This window comes from Panthera onca, chromosome E2 (assembly GCF_046562875.1).
Source record: "Panthera onca isolate mPanOnc1 chromosome E2, mPanOnc1 haplotype 2, whole genome shotgun sequence".
Lineage (NCBI taxonomy): Eukaryota > Metazoa > Chordata > Mammalia > Carnivora > Felidae > Panthera > Panthera onca.
The window spans coordinates 51734823-51751918 of record NC_138353.1 but is presented as its reverse complement, the minus strand read 5'-3'; the positions used below and the strand labels follow the sequence as shown (position 1 = coordinate 51751918).

The following is a 17096-nucleotide window of genomic DNA, read 5'->3' as shown; positions in this document are numbered from 1 at the left end:
GATCAATTTCGTTATTTAAATAAATACACATCATCAGAATCCCTGTAATAAAACACAGGGAGGTGATTATATAACATAAATACCAACAGAAAGTGAAGCGTAAGTCCTAAAACACACTTCACTGTATATAACAAGGTGGCCAGCTAGTATTTCTTCAGGGAACAGAAGTTTTATTCCTGGTGATGAGTTCTGCGGCTCACAAATCGAAAGCAGACCAGGCTATCCTAGATCTAAAGTCACGACATCTGATGCAGCCCAATGTTATGAAGGTTCAAAAGGCCACAGGAACTTTTCAACTTGAATCAACTCCGGAAGGGATTGAAACATCAAATTTAAACTAGTGGCAGTTTAAGGCCGCAAGGAGAAACTTTCAGCATCATTGCCAATGAACATCACACTGAAAGTATCTCGTTTGCTCATAGCTGTGACTAGTTTTTAAGCGGACATTTGACAAAATCTGGTCTCACTCCTTAAGTGTGATCGTGCTGCCTGCTCGTGGCAACAGAGTGCGTGAGTCCCAACAAAAGCCCCTGCTAACGTGAGACCGTCAACAGGGAGGGCGCTGTCCCACACTGGGCGCTCAGCGAACCCCTCACTGGAAGAACCCTGCCTCTGACGGGCACATGTCAGCCCGCAGATCCAAGAAGGTGGCACTTCAGACGGAACCATTTACACGCAGAGCCAAATCAGGGCGAATGACAGGTTGAGTCTAGAAAAGCAGCGATGGGGTCCTCCAGGGTGGGAAATCCTAGCCTAACACATCCCCTCTCCCGAGACTTCCCGGTGAGGTGTGTATTTAACGATCACCGTTAAATGGCGGCAGCCATGTCCACTCAGCTTTACCAAATCGAAGCCAGCAAACAAGCCACTAGATCCAGAGTCGCCACTCAGCCGACCCTCCCTGCTCAGCGCCACGCCGAGCACAAACGGAAAGCAGTTCCTCCCCCGTGTCTACTGGTTAGCGGTCGCGACTGTGGGGTTCCAGGCCTCTTGGTTTGCTAGAAGAAGCTCTGGGTGAAGAGATGGCTTCCCCCGGGGCACTGAGAGGCTGATCTCCACAGAGAGGGGTCCAAGCTACAGCTCTCAATCTACAAAGGTCTTCAGGTTCAGAACGCTGGTTGGACAAAGGTCAAGGAGAGAAGAGCGTTAGTTTCCGAGGAGACAACTTCCGAATGTTGCGAACGCTCGCAGCTCCCTAAAAAAGGGGACAGAGCTGAAGCCGGGGGTGCAAGCCACGGGCGGGATGTCCCCAGCAGTTACACACAGTGAGCGGGCATCAATTTATCTAAATTTTATCTAAACTGTGGCTAATTTAGAGAATGTTGGGGTGACATCATGTTAAAGGGATTACCATCATTTAATGCAGGTGGCAAACTCTCTCTGTAAAGGACCAGAGAGTAAATATTTCAGGCTTTGCAAAGCCATATGGTCTCTACCGTGATTACTCAGTTTTGCTGATAACACGAAAACAGCCACAGACAAAATGGAAACAAACGGGAGTGGCCGTGTTCCAACAAAACTTAACTTACAAAATCAGACACCAATGAGACTTAGCCCACCAGCCAGGGTCTGCCGACCCCGAGTCTAGATAGCTGAACTGCATCAGCAGCAATGCCTGGTTACAGACGTGAAGTGTGAAAGCAAAGATTTCAAGAACGCATAATGCTTTGTGCCGACATCTCTTCAGAATCCTTCTATCTCCCAGAATCATTCTGATCTTTTTGAGCTGAATTAAGTGGGAATCCCTCCAAATGCCTTCCTTAGTACTACAAACTATTGAAAATTCGAAAAACTCTAAATATAGCTCTGTATCACTCACAGCCAGAGGAGGAAGACAATCACACAAAATCTGCTAAGAGGCCGCTTCAGGGTGGGCAGGCTCCCAGTGCCTCACTGAAGTTCATCAAGGAGAGGTGTCCCCTCTTACCTCCTGACCATCCCCGCCCATCAGAGAGAGCGAGGCTCACCGAGAGCAAATTCCAACAAGGCAATGCCTTGTGGAGAATTTTAAAAATATAAAAAATAAACAGTCACTGGAAATACCAGGTTTGGAAATCAGCATTTACAAAGCAAATTGGGTTACCTATGTTTTTAGTCAAGGAGTCACCGCTCCCAAAATAAACACTGCTCTGCTTTGTTCCAGCCCACACTACTCCTAAGAGAACAGACATCCACAAGGGTAAAGGCTGGACAGTTAACGTACAGAAGGCAGGCTCCAAATTTTGCCAAGAGGAAAGTGAACGCCAACACCATCAAAGCTCTGATGGAAGATGGTTCCGGAATGCCCACAAGTCTTGGAAATGAAGATGCTCAATTCATCCCGCATTCAGTTATTTCATTTGAAAAGTGGTGATAGCAATTTATAAATTGACATGTTTCACAGTTCAGGAGAAGGAAGGACTTTATCTAGAAGCCACAGCCTACTTGGGCAAGGACGCTGTCTAAGGCAGCCACGCGGGATACAAAAGCGAACTTAGGGATGATGAAAAGCCACGAGCCTCTCTTCAGCCTCTTTTCTTTAAGCCTGAAACCACTGCTGCCGAGGGAAGGTTATTTGCCAGGATTTGATTGCTCGGAATTTTCAGTGCGATATTATTTCAAAAACTAAGCATAAAAACCTTTAGCGCCACCTGGACCTACGCTTCCCAAGAGTGGAGAAGAGAGGGGCTGAGGTGTCGGCATTAAAGGCAATTTCCAAGGGGAGGCTGGAGCTAGAGAAGAAGCCGGGGGGGAGGAGGGTGTTTGAATAGGAAGAGCTGGTCGCCCCAAGACCCTCCCAGCACTCCTTCCACTCTGAGCTTTAGGATTCGCCACCACTGCTAACTGGACCACAGGCACCTGCCTGCGCTGTCCACCAAGCGGATTATGGACATCAGAAAGGAAGAGTCTTCAAGAGGTTCAAGGTCCATTCCAACGAACACCACGTTCACTCTCACTGCTGCAGAATCCCCTCCTTTACGATGGTTACAGATCCATCGAAACACAGCTCTCGGTGTACTGTGAGCCAACTCAACTAGTCCTGGACCACAATCTTTGATGCTCTCGATGCTGCAAATCCTTGCTGGAGCATTAGCCATACCCAACGGTCTGCTATCTGACGTCAGACAGAACAAAGTTTGAACTCTCGCGCGGGAAATAGCCAGTAGTCACGTACCTTACTGATTAAAGGAAAAAACTGTCTAGCCAGAAGAGTAAAGGAATGAGATATTTTAGTTTCCTGGTTAACTGAGTGTTAAATAAAAAAAAAAGAGGTTTTACTTAATTCCTTAAGCACTGATTTTTTTCTTAATTATTCCACACCGTGTTGGTCCACACCTTCACATAAGAACAGTCAAGGCAATCAACACAACATACTGCTTCTTGGGTGACTGAGGATCCAGCCATTATTTTTAGCACAGCATCATCATCAGTTTCCACATCAATGATGATTATATAGAATTCACCCCAATACAGAAGTTCGGAAGATATTCTGAGCCTACGATGAGGTCTGAGAGTTGATTTTAAATAAATTCCCTTTCAATTTTTAAAAATTCCATTTGCCTCTTTGCCTTCATAGACAAGCATAGTCAAGACTTCGGCTCTGGGACTATCGCCTGCTCGACTGTACAGAACGTATCTTCACCTCCCGCGCTCCCCCTGATGCTGCCGGGGGGTGTCTGTGGAGGTTCAAGAAGGAGTAACTGAAAATCAAGAAGGACAGAGCAAGGAGACAATGGAGGAGGTGCACAAAGGGTGAGAAGACAAAGCTTAAGAAACAGGTGGCCAACGAGGCGGGGGTGGGGGGACCGTGAGGGGCCAAAGGGCAGAGAGAACTTGCCAGAACACATCCAAAGGTAATTCTATGTTTTATCTGCGTCCATCAACCTGAGGATGCAAATCAAAGCGGTTTCGTTCTTACAGGTACGTGCACTGATGTTAGTGGATCAAAACAAAGTAAGGATAAAATCACATGGAAAGTTCCTGTACAAGCCTCTGCTCTGCCACGGTTCCTTCCAGCAGCCCCTGATCCTAAGGAAGGACACCCTCTGGAGCCATCTACCTATGACGTCACTGCAGTTGAGATGGTTAATCCAGAGGTTAAGACAAGGACTAATTCCCCAGCTTCACAGAGGAACGAGACCCTGTTCCCAAAGGAACAGTTCAGTGACCAGCTGAACCCTGCAGCAACCTTTCTCCCCCTATTTCATTACCAGGCAATTCTGGTTTCAAAAACCCAGGTAGCTGAAACGTGTCCTCACACCACACAGACCGGGTCGGGAGCCCTCGCACGGAACGGGCTGTCTCCAGTCCTTCGAAACCAAAATGGCCACCACCTTGTGCTGAGTGTCCAGCCCTCAGAGAATTCACGGCCGACCCCCCTCCGCCCCGCCCCCGGCAGCCCCCAGCAGCCTTGCATGAGAACAGTGTGGTTTAAAAAGAGGCCAGCGTCTTCACAGAACGATAGCAGAAAAGGCTATCAACACATTTTTAAATTAGATAACCACTACAAAAGATTTCATTACGGTTAAAATTTAAGGGACAAAAAAATAACAACAACGACCGTAAGGTATGGCCTACCTATGCCTGAATTGGCTCCGGTAACCACAACCACTTGGCCAGTGAAATCCCGGCCCTGGAGTATCTCCATGGCGGTGGTGCTGCTGTCGTATCTCTGTCTGCTGGTCGGCTTTGTAGGATTATCGTCCACAGTGAACGCCAGTCTTGGGTCCAAATAGGTGGTTCTTTTATTTATATGGCTGCAAAGGAGAAAGCAGTGAACCCAGGCATTTATAAACATGAGATAATCTTATAGTTTGGACTAGGCAAACCCCATTTTTCATGTACTAAAAAGGCTTATTCTTAACCCTGGAAAGAACTGGCATCCATTTAAGTCTGTCTTCTGGCCTCCAGAAGGATTACATTCCTGCCTGGAAAGATAATCATCAAATCCTTTTCTTCAGAACTGCCTGTAAAATACGCTGCAGCATACAGAAAGCACTGCCTTGTATCCTAAGATCTCAAAAAAGGAGGCAGCTTTGGGATTTTTTTCTTTTTTTAATTCATGTAAATGTGGCTGTAAGATCTGTCAGCCACTCTTTTCCATAGATTTCAGTGAAATCTCTGAACCCTGTGCAAGGGCAGAGAGGGAGAAATCTCAAAATGATATTTAAAAAAAAAAAAGTGTGAACATTCTGAAGTTGTAATGATTTTCATTTTAAGACCATATTCATACCTCCTTCAAGCACTATAGTTGTGATCTGGCTTTGAGCTAAGTCTTACAGACACAAAATTAAAATACATTGGTACACATGGATTACTAGGTTACTCCTATGTAACAGATTTATTTCTTTACATTTTAAATGTACTCTCTCTGATCGGAGACAAAAGACCTCAAAATATCTTAAAAACCATTAAGAACTAACTCTCCTGAATAGATGAGATTTTGTGACTTAAAGTTTACTTGTACTATATGTGTGCGCTTAAAACGATATAGTTTAAAAATCTATGGGGCGCCTGGGTGGCTCAGTCAGTTATGCGTCTGACGTTGGCTCAGGTCATGATCTCACAGTTCGTGAGTTCGAGCCCCACGACAGGCTCTGTGCTGACAGCTCAGAGCCTGGAGCCTGCTTCAGATTCTGTCTTCCTCTCTCTCTGCCTCTCCTCCACTCACTCTCCTTCTCTCTCTCAAAAATAAATAAACATTAAAAAAAATGTTTTTTAATCTATACTTACCACCTTATAAGTAGAGAGAGCCAAGAAGAAGCCAACTTTCATTTTACTTATAACCAGAGCTGCCACAGAGGCATTTGGACGGGCATAGTGTGAGAGGCCACAACGTGCTGCGGGGCCACCAGCCGGGGCCACATGTATACACCTCTCCTGGCTCCTCCCAGACTTCCCTTTGGGAGCCTGAGAGAAGCCAGGGTGAAAGCATGTGCACCATGGGAAGGGACCTGGGCTTTCCGCCCCATGCCCAACCCCAGCACAGGTTGTGGACATCATACCAGCACATCACGGTAACAGGCTCAGAGGAAAGGGGCCAAGGAACTACCCAGGAATTCAACAACATCAATGCTCAGTAGATAATATAAGTCACAGTATCTCTGTAAAAAAATATAATAATAATAAGACTCCATGGCCATTAAGCACCACTGTCTTGAAAAATATATATATGAGAAAATGCTCACAAGATATTACATGGGAATAAAACAGGTTACTGAATAATTCACACAGTACACTCCCTACTTTTTTCTAGTTTAAGGAAAGCATGTGTATAGAAACCAGACTTGGAGAATAAATCAAAAAATTGTTAAAAGTAGTTATTCCTACTGATAAGATTAGTTATATACACTACATGTTTTTCTATATTCAAGGTGTATTACTTTCACAACTAAAAATTCCTACCGTGAAGCAAAACAAGGGGCGCCTGGGTGGCTCAGTCGGCTGAACATCTGCCTCTTGATCTCGGCTCAGGCCATGATCTCACAGTAAGATCAAGCCCCACGTCAGGCTCGGGGCATCAGCGTGCATCCTGCTTGGCATTCCCTCCCCCTCTCTCTCTGACACACGCACACGCGTGTGTGGACGCTCTCTAAATAAACAAGTACGCTTTAAAAGAAAAGAAAAATGACTGAGAATAGTTTCTATACAGCCACTTACTCGACAAAAAAAACTTGTCCGTTCTCATCGGTCTCTTGCTCCCATCCATACGGCAAGTCTGAAACACAGGAAGGCTGGCAGGTCTGTGCGCGGCAGGGGTGGGGCGAACGGACACGCGGGCCAGGGTCCGGAGGCGCCACGCCCTCCCACCCCCCACCCCGAAGCCTGGCCCACCGACGAGCAGCCACGCTGGGCCACACTCAGGCCGCGTGGCCGGTCCAGAAAGCCCAAGAGAGGTCACCCTCGCCAGCCCACCCCACTCTCATCGCCTCCTCCACCCCATCCCGCGAGCTCCTCCGAGCAAGGAAAGAACCTTCGAGGAATGAGAGCGGCCTGTCACCCCTCTGACCGTGACAGTTTTCCTAGGTCATTTATGCTTTGAATACAAGGTTCTTTGCTCTATGAGAACAACATACGGACCTCCCGCTATTCGTTTTCTTTTTCCAGTTTTCGGGTGTTCCCACTGGGTCTTCTCTTCAGTGTGACTGTGAAGAAAAAAAAAAGTTAAAAATCCCCAAAAAACAGTAAGTAAAGGGTTACACTTCTAAAACTTAATAAGCTGCATTAACTTTTTTTTTCCCCTCCCAAATAATACTGTCTCTCAAGAGTAGTAAAGCCAGAGTTCAGAAAAGAAATACTCAGAGCATAAATGTTACCGTTTGCACCAGATCCAATTCCCTGGGTGGGGAAGAGCAGCAGCCGGAGGAAACCTCCGGAAAGAACGGCGCTGTGAGCTGCTCCAGAGGAGGAGGGGAAGGGCACTGGGAGCAGGTGTGGGTCAACCCCAGGAAGCTCACTCAGTGAAGCCCTCAGAGCATCACAAGGGGTCTGCATTTGTTTTCGTTTTATTCCGGGACAGGTGGCCAGACTTCAGCCTAGCATATAATGCCGATATTTAGAGATCATTAGATAGAATATGAATCTTAAGTATTTATTCTTCCCACAGATGCAACTTCAAAGTGTTTTAACACTGACTCCTAATTGCTCCCAAGAGGTATTTAAGAATGTGGCAGGAGGGTCCCAAAGGTCACCTAACTGCCCACCCAGCCAAGTTACTCAACTTCAGAACCTCAATTTTCCTACCTGCAAAATGGAAAGAACCCTAGAACTGATCTCAAGGAAATGCTATGAGGAAAGGTACCTAAAGGGTTGAACACAGTACCTGCGTGTAAAAAGCCTCAAAAGTGCTATCTATTATTTTAGACAAATCAGATATACAAACTAGTCTCATTTCTGTGGTAAATTTGGCATTTTATCTAACAGCATACAAAGTTATAATTAAAATCGTGAGCCAACAACAGACTAGAGACACCTGTTAACAGGTGATGAAGTGTCGGGAAAAACAGAAAATTACTGCATCAGAGAAGCAGCTGGATGTTGTCAGAGGCATTCAAAGGAGAGGCTGGATTTCCTAAAAGTTCACACACTCATGCCAAAGTAGAAAATAATGATTAATCACTGACATCTAGATGATAAAATCTCACTATTCCTTCCCCACCAATTGCTTTCAACAGAACAAACAGAGCAGGAATCCACTGGAAGATGTGACACCCAGCAAGCAAGGTTTTGTGGGAAATGCCGGCTTCTGGTCTGTTTTTGCAAACGCTCAGTGGCAGGTGCAGGGTCACGGGGGACACTAGACTCGGGGCCAAAGACTCGGGGGCCTGCATGCCTACGGTCAGCCATTCTCCCTGCCCCACGGCCACCTCACAGAGCCACTGGAAAGGTAAGGGACGCTCTACCTGTGACAGCGACTGAAGAGTGAAGTCACTGTACAAATGTAGGGTTATCAGCAGCAATGACCCACTTCTGCTTGTACCTTGGCCACCACGAAATCCTGCTTGCAGAAAGGGAGACCCTGAGTCCCCGGTAAGGACGAGCCCCTCCTCGCTGACACAGCCCCTGCGTCTCCTCGCACACTGGAGGGAGCGGCCAGCAGACAAAACGGACACCTCCAAGGACACACGCCGCTCCCACTCTTTGCCCTGCCCTACCCCCTGCTTCTCAAGAAAGTTTACGGGGGCGCCTGGGTGGCTCAGCCAGTTGGACATCCGACTGCAGCTCAGGTCATGATCTCGAGGTTCATGAGTTCGAGCCCCACGTTCGGCTCTGTGCTGACAGCTCAGAGCCTGGAACCTTCTCTAGATTGTGTGTTTCCCTCTCTCTCTGCCCCTCCCCAACTCATATCCTCTCTCTCTCTCTCTCCCAAAAATAAATAAAACATTAAAAAAATTAAACAACAAAAGTTTACAGATGTGATCATTTTCCTCTGCCTGGTGTTACGAGTAGTTTCCATCCCACAGGCAGGCATCAAATGAGCTTTGAGCCGAGCTGCTGAAAGACCTGCCCTCGAGAATCCACAAAGTGCCCCTGTGAGAGGGACGCGGACCCTCTCGGGCAGGCGTGCGTCCAGCTGAACCCTCACACACCCAGCCCTGCACCTGCCCTCGTAGCTGCCCTGATGTAAACAGGGGGAGTGAATAAACGCTTTCCAAAGGAGCTGGAAAATCCTCTCAGAACATGTTCTTTCTATCCTGAAAGACAGGTAAAAAAAAAAAAAAAAAAAAAAAAAAAAAAACAAGATAAACACTGTCACCCCCGTGTTTTTGACTTTGACAAAAAACGCCCAAGCCAGCATTTCCTGACATTTCAGCCAGATTGCTCTCTGCTGGGACCGTCCTGTGCTCTGCAGGATGATTAGCTGTATCCCTGGTCTCTACCTACCAGATGCCAATATCCCACCGTTGTGGGATCAGAAAGGATCTCCAGATATCACCAACTGTCCCCTGAAGGACACAGTGTCCCTGGGGGAGAATCCCGGGCCTCACAGAAAAGAGCATAATTTGGTAGTAAGAATCTCAGAGCCAAGGCTCATGATTTCTGGCTCTCCCACTTACTAGCCGTGTGCTCTTACAGAGGTGTTTAACCGCCCTGTGCCTCAATTTCCCCATTTGTAAAATGGGGACAGTAACACCAACTGCTTGGGGTTAGAGAGGGCTGAATGAGTTAATGTGTGTGAAGAACTAAGAACTGTGCCTTTCACACAGAAGTATTAATTTGAATAAATACTTACATGAAAAACTTAATTAAAAAGTGTTCTTAATTGTAACCTAAAATGACTTTTTAATGAACAGAAAAGCACGACACACGTCCCCAAAGTGTTATCTTCTTCTCCTTTAAACAGAAGCCCTCTTCTGTGTTTTCTTTTTCAATAAGCTTTTTTGTCACTTAAAGAGATAATTAACAGTGATCTTAATTTAAACCAAAAGGATCAAAATTAAATTCATACCACATTACATGGATATCATCTCAAGAATGCTATTCTAGAATTTTTTTTTTTTAAAGTATAGTTAACTTGGAGGCTGACAGCTGACTGTGAGGAGGGCTTCCGAAGAAAAGGGGCTGGGGGGGTGCCTGGGTGGCTCAGTCGGTTGGGCGTCTGACTTCGGCTCAGGTCACGATCTCGCGGTACGTGGGTTCGAGCCCCGTGTCGGGCTCTGTGCTGACTGCTCAGAGCCTGGAGCCTGTTTCGGATTCTGTGTCTCCCTCTCTCTCTGACCCTCCCCCTTTCATGCTCTGTCTCTCTCTGTCTCAAAAATAAAATAAATGTTAAAAAAAAAAATTTTTTTTTTTAATTTAAAAAAAAAAAAAAGAAAAAAAGAAAAGGGGGCTGGGGGTGGAGAGCCCAGAGGCACAGGTGCCTGCAGCGACAGCCCAGCACTGAGACCTCGTCCTTCCATGCCCACCTCCCGGCTTGGGCATAGGGGCTGCTCTGGACCATGTGAGGGACGGGAGAAAGGCCCACCAGCTCTCTCTGGTGCCAGGTCTGCCCTCAGGGGCAGGGTCATCCTCTCCCTGAAAGCCCAGCCTGGTGGGCCGGGAGCCATGTGACATGTGTGCTTCTGACTGTACCATGGGAAAGCACGAGGCACCCACAGAAGCCACACGATGGGAGAGGGGCAAAGCTATGAGTCCGCGAGGGGGTCTCATTAGGATCCCAGAGTCTCATTGGGAGCTACAGCCTCTGTCCTTGGGGGTGGCCTTGCTGCCATTGAGAAGAAGACCACATGAAAACAGTAAGGACACAAAAGGCAGTCTTCTTTCAGCCCATTAGCAGTTTCCCAACCCCTAAGAGAGAACAAGTAACCCTTTCAGAGTTAGAAGAAAAGGGCCAGGATGCTTGCAGGTCAAGAGAGATCAAGGGGAATCCAGGATTAGGCTTGGTCAGAGGCATGCTTCTGCCTGGAGAGCTAAAGAACAGAGAGCCAGGGAAACTGGAGAGAGGGACCCCCAGTTAGGACCCAGCCAAGCCCTGTCCCTACATTCAGTGTAAACAATGGGACCAGACAGGCCAGTTTGACACCCAAAACACTGGGGAGGGCTGGGAGACTGCCTTTTTGGAGACCGTGCGTGCACCACTGAAAGCCCTGGCTGTGGGCCCCCAGAAGCTCTCAGAGGAGCTGGCTGGGACATGCAGACCTTATTTAGTGAAAGCAGCACCCAGACACTGGATGCCATCAAGGAAGGAAGCAAATGAGAAAGGCCACCCAACATAAGGGGAAAGGCAGGGTGACCCCAGGCTCCAGGCAAACTTGACAGGAAGCTAGGGGGCCTAGGGTAGGTGGCCAGAACGAAGGCAGGCCCCACACAAAGCAGCAGGCAGAGAAGGGCTCTGACAGCCAGGGCCCCCGTGATGGGCACCTTTGCATTCCAAAGCCCAGTATGCCCCCCGCTCAGCGAGGCCGGAGGAAACCTTCACTGCATGAATTACTTCCCCCACTACACAGGGACTTACTTTGTCTCCCGGATGCTAAGCACAGGAGATACAGAAGGTAACAAGAAAAGGTCCCCCCCCCCCCTCACGAAACTTACAATCTGGGGAGAAGACAGTGCAAACGAGGACAGTATGGCTAAAATGACTACAGGCAGGGCCAGGTACCATGACTCAGATAACAAGGTGCCAGGAGGAGGGTGCAGGGGTCAGGGACAAGGGGAAACCAGTAGCAGTTAAGCTCAGCATGGAGGGGATGACAAAACCCTTCGTGCAGCAATCCAGGCAGAGGGAACGGCGAGTGGGCGCTCAGAAGCTGCCTGGAGCCTGGCTACAGCCTAAGGGCTCCCTGTGGCTACACTCAGCCCTTCCGTTCTCCAGACCCAGAGACCACCTTCCGAAATATGAAAGACATAAACCCCTTGGCACCCCCCTGGATCCAAGCCTTCAGGGGATCCCCGGGTCCTGCCGATGGGGCCCCAGCTCCCCGACAAAACGCGGACTTTCTGTGCCGCCTCAATCTTCCCACGCCTCCAGCGGCACTCACGCCACATGGAGGCCTCCGCTCAGTTTCCTCCACCTGGGCCGGTCCCGAACACTCCCAGGAGTTGGGAGGCCAACTCTCGGGCTCACCTGCGGTGTCCCCCACCTCCCCACACATGCCTCCTGCCAACAGGCTGCCGCTCACTATATACAGGCTGCACGGGAACCACCCACGCGCCACTCTGCCATGTAACAACGGGTGACAACTGGGCCTTATTTATCTCAGTATAACCAGCGCCCAGCAAAAAGCCTGGCATGTGATAAAACCCCAATGTGTCGTGAATAAATCAACTCTCCAAGGTCTTCCTTTTTTTTTTTTTTTTTTTTTTTTCTTTTCTGGTTTTCTTTCTACCAAGCAACCAAAGACAGCAGTGGCTCACAACCTGGGGTAGATAAGAATCGCCTGGTCGGATTTGACAACATACCAATGGAGGCGGGGAGGGCCCAAACCAGTTAAATGAGAAGCGCAGGAGGAGGAACTAAAGAAAAGATATTTTCGACATTTTCCAGGTGTTGAAAATCACTGACTTACACCCACGTTTCTCAAAGCCAATTGATAACCTGCCTTACGTGGAAAGCCTAGAAAACACAGATTCCGAACCACGGTGGGTGTCTGCGGCATGAGGGTCTCTGAAATCTGTATTTGGGGCCATTGGCAGGTGATTCTAATATCAGGCTTAAGTGCTGTCACAGCTGCAGGGTGGTTGGGGGTAAGTGAAATCATTGAGCATGGAGTACTTATGAGATCTGTGCTAAGTGCTTTAGGTACGCGGCCTCAATTAAAACTCTATCAACCCATTTTACAGATGAAAAAGACTGAGAGTTCTTTCAATGGCCCAAAGTCACACACTTAATAACGGCAGAAAGGGTCTGCTAGTGTTTCCAAAACTTTGCGGGGAAACTGCTGGAGCTCTATTATATATGCATACAGATGTATGTGTGTGTATATAGATATATGTACATACACACACACACATACATAACTATATTAGGAGATTTATTTAAAATACATACTTCCAGCTCCCTGCCCAGACCCCCGAGGCATCGGCTTTTTTTTTTTTTCCTGATTTTTTTTTTTTTTTTTTTTTTTCCTAGGGAATAAGGCCTGTTAGCCACCAGGGCACCGTGCAGCGCCGCTTCGTGAGCAGCAGAGGGCGCGCCTGAGCGCTGCCAGGTGACCCCACTGGACCCAGGGCCCAGAAAGGCTGCCGACCCCTCCTCAGGACCTCGGGGCCTCCCCGTGGAAGCTCTTTAAGTATCACTGCCGCTCCGCGCGGCCAAGCCAGGCTGCAGCGCCGGCTCGCGCCGGCCCCGCGCAGGTGGCGTTCGGGGCAGCGCAGGGTCCGGGGCACGTGAGGCCGTCAGGGTTCCAGGTGCGGCCCCTTCCAGGTGTGTCCCAGGCCCGGCGGCCCCCCTGCGGCCCCTTACTTGGCATAGTAAACCCAGCCGTCCTTGGTGGTTCTCTGCTCCCAGCCCGGGGGCAACTCGTCCTCGCTGTCCGTGTCGTCCAGGCCCGCGTAGCGCAGGGCTGCCATGGCGGTAGGGGAGGCGGTCGGTCACCCCCTCGCTCCGTCACCCGCTGCCGGGTCTCCGCGCCCAGGAACTCACTCCCGCTACAACCAAGCGCCGCGCGCGGCGAGACCCAAACGCTCGCGCCTGCGCAGTGCGCCGCCCAGAGCCGCTCTGCAGACTCGGTAACTGAAATCCAGTCTCCGGAGTTTCGGGGCTGCCGGGATGAAAGGGGCGTGGTCCAGGAAGAGCCCTGGTTGAGAGCACCGGAGAGGGCGCACTGCCGCTCGGCTGGAAGTAAAAGCCGGTGAACGCTCTGTGACTCAGGAGATGGAGCTGAGCTTCGTCCACCTCCCGGGCCGCAGAGAAGGGGCGTGGGTATCCAGTCAGGGTCCAGAACTCCGCCCGTTGCTGAGCGACCTGCAATGACTTCCGCGTTGTTCTGGCCAATCCTGCAGGAGCTCCAGCAAATGAGCATCCTGGGAAATGTAGGCCAGGCCCAGCAGGACGAGACAGCGGAGCAGAAAGGAGGGATGCGGCTGCTGGCTTTCTGGCGTCTGGCCTCTCCTTCTTCTAGAACGTTATAAAGAGTGGACGTTCCTGCTTAGAAACCTTCCAGAGCTTACCATCACCCAGGCTGATTCACAAACTTCATTGTGCATGGAATCGTAACGCTGTAACGCTGGGAGCGTTAAAAAATGCCAACTCCCGCAACCTTCTAATGACCCAGACTTGGAAAAGTTTTTTCCAGCCACAGCAAGATACTGCTTATAAATCAAGGGCTAACGTTTATAAAGGGCTTAATTGTGGGCCAAAAATTCATTGACTTATCTTTTTCATGTACCGGACACGTGGGCAGAGTTAGAAGAAAGAACAGAGGAATGACCGGCAGTGGAGACTGTATTGCTTATATTACAATTATTTATTTTATCCGCGTACTCCTGACGGAACTCACAGAGCACCACCACGTCTTACGCTTCTTTCTATCGCCAGCGCTTAGTAAAATGCCTAGACCTACAAGTTTATTGAAAGAAAGAAATGAATGAATCAATGTGATTTCTTAGGTTTGGCCCTCGACAAATCGACCTAGTTTAAAATGAAATTCCCAATTTACAAAATGGCTCTCTCGATTCCTCTTGGAGCACCTACAGGTATTCCGTATGTGTCCTGTGTCAAAAACTGGAAGTGTATCTTTAACTTGGCCTTGCCTAAGGAGTTTTCCAGAACATTCCCCAGTAGAAACTTGCTCCCCAACTCAGCGTTCCAGGGAAGTCTACTGACCAGGATTTCTGTGGCCTAGGTCTTGGAAGTATGTAAGCCTCCATCAGAGAAATTACGTATTTAAGGGGGTGGGAGGATGGGGAGGCAGGGGCCTGTGTTGTTTTTGGTCTTGTTCAAGTCCTAAAATTGATACGGCTTTGGGATTCCTGCTCTGCATGCTCTTTAGGGAAGAGACTGGCTTTCCTTTGAAGGTGCCCAACCAAGAACTAACCTAGTGAAAGTATATGTTACTTTTCACAGGTCTATCACATCTCAGATTTATCAAAACATCGCTCTCCAATCCATGTGCATTTAAATAAGTTAATTAATGAGCTGCTCTTCTGCTCACCCCAATTTAAACCCTCGTCTCTGTCACCCAAGTCTATTCATTCCTTCCATATAAGTAGAGATTAGGTCACAATGCCTCCTAATGATGGGGAGGAGAATAAATGGAATCAGTTGATGAGTCTTAGTCCCCCCGATCATAATCTATCTCTGTTCAAGGAATGACTGCTTAGGTTTCTCTCAGGTTGCCCTCACCACAACCTCTGCTGGCACCTGTTACCTACGACTCAGCCTCAGGCCACCGGTAGTGATAGAGTATGGCGTTTTCCCCAAACTTGGTGGTGGTCCCCTTGGTAAAATTCTCCACCTCTAGGCCAACGATCTGTTCTTCCTACTACTTAAATTATGCCCTCAGGGCTTCTCGTGCCATGAACATCAGGGTTTCTCAACCTCAGTGCTACTGACATTTGAAGCCAGATAATTCTTCGTTGGGAGGTAGGGGGAGGTCTGTCCTGTTGTAGGATACTTAGCAGTATCTCTGGCCTCTACCTGCTAGATGCCAATGGCATCCCTCTCCCCCAAGCTGTAACAACTAACAAGTCTCCAGGCTGTTGCCAACCGTGTGCCCGCTTGGGAACACTGATCTACGCTGTCAGGAAGCCAGAAAATTACTAACTCACAAATTAAATGCTGCGATTTACTTAAGACATGGAACAGCCCCTTCCTGGGCAGAGATTCGCAAGGTGGGCAGACGCTGCTGGCTCGGATTGTCCATTCTCTAGCATTCCCCAAGGGCACTGGTTTCTTCGATTCCTAGTCCCTCAAAACAGGTGAGAGACAGGAGCTGACAGAAGTCTGGCTGAGTGGCCCAGACAATACTAATGATCCCAAATGGTTATGGTGACCTCATTTTATCCCTCTCTGTGGCCTCTGTCAGAATGCTAAAGAAGTAAGACAAGCGGGCATTTGGGGACTTGGGAGGGTAGGCCTGCCACACGTTAGAGTTTACAGCCTTTTAGCTTCACTCTGATGATACTGTTTTGGTCTGATACTGTTTTGGTCATACTTATTTGATTGCGAGCAACAATTCAAAAGTTTATATCCAGGGTGCACGTGAGCTCCATTAAATGTTATCAGGGCCTTTGAGAGCCCAAGGACAGGTCCGTCTTTTTCCTCTCTTGGATTTCACAGTTTCTTGCTTCCCCTCTGTCTGCTCTGCTCTCTCTTTGCAGGCTTCCTCTATTTACTGACAGTTCTGTGCCCCCTTGAACTCCAGCTTACACATGGCTTTGTCTTTGGTCTCACAAGGATCTATAAGAGGGCAAGCTTAGTTAGTGTATACGATTATTATGGGTTTGGAGAGCCTTAGGTTTGGGAATGAGCCACGGTCCTCAAGATGTACCCCTAAGAAAGCCTAAAGAGCGGTTTGTTCTGGTAAAGCCAACTAAATCACATTGATTGGTAGTGAGGAGATTAAAGGAAAATTCAACGTGTGGTTCTATAACCGCACACCAGATGGCCCTATCTGCCCACGATTTGAAAGGCCAAAGACCACCCCCCACCCTTTCTGACAAGGATTTCTACATTTGAATTGTCTTTTCTCTTTGAGTGACCATTTATGCCGAAGTGACAATTTATGACCATAGATGGATGCATTGTTGCTAAGAGCGGTTTTGTCATTACTCGCAGGGGACACAAGTTTTAGTGTAATATCCCCAGGGCCACATGTCATTAGGTCATGTCATTACTGTGATGCTGGCCATCCCTGCCCCCACAAACGCACACACAGACACCCCAACAATTCTGCAAACCGGGTACACCTGAAATCGCCATTCTTTGAGAAATTAAGCTTCATGTTTTTGTGCCAAACTCCATAGGCTAATGAGACTTGGGAAGCTTCCTGGCTCTTCTGACAAACTTCTCGTGGGAGGTAACCAATAAGGAAGAATACTAGGCAGGATTCTCAGGCGAAACTGTCCTGAGCATTGTGGCCTTACGTAGGAAGGCGTGTTTGTATTTCACTTACTCATTCAAACACACAGTGAGTGAGAAAAAACTATGCCATGTGTCTGAGGAAAAAAAAAAACAA

General features: G+C 48.4%; 1 protein-coding gene across 1 annotated transcript in view; it reads right to left on the bottom strand.

Moving 5' to 3' along the window:
- Positions 1-13683, bottom strand: part of WWOX (WW domain containing oxidoreductase) — a 977838-nt gene extending 964155 nt beyond the window's left edge. Inside the window, exons 1-4 of the mRNA XM_060651901.3 lie at positions 13382-13683; positions 7060-7124; positions 6640-6697; positions 4558-4736 (exon numbers count right to left, since the gene is read on the bottom strand). Of these exons, the coding sequence (XP_060507884.1) occupies positions 4558-4736; positions 6640-6697; positions 7060-7124; positions 13382-13488 (409 nt within the window). The 5' untranslated portion in view covers positions 13489-13683. The remainder of the gene's footprint in view (positions 1-4557; positions 4737-6639; positions 6698-7059; positions 7125-13381) is intronic.
- Between the last annotated feature and the right edge of the window lie 3413 nt (positions 13684-17096).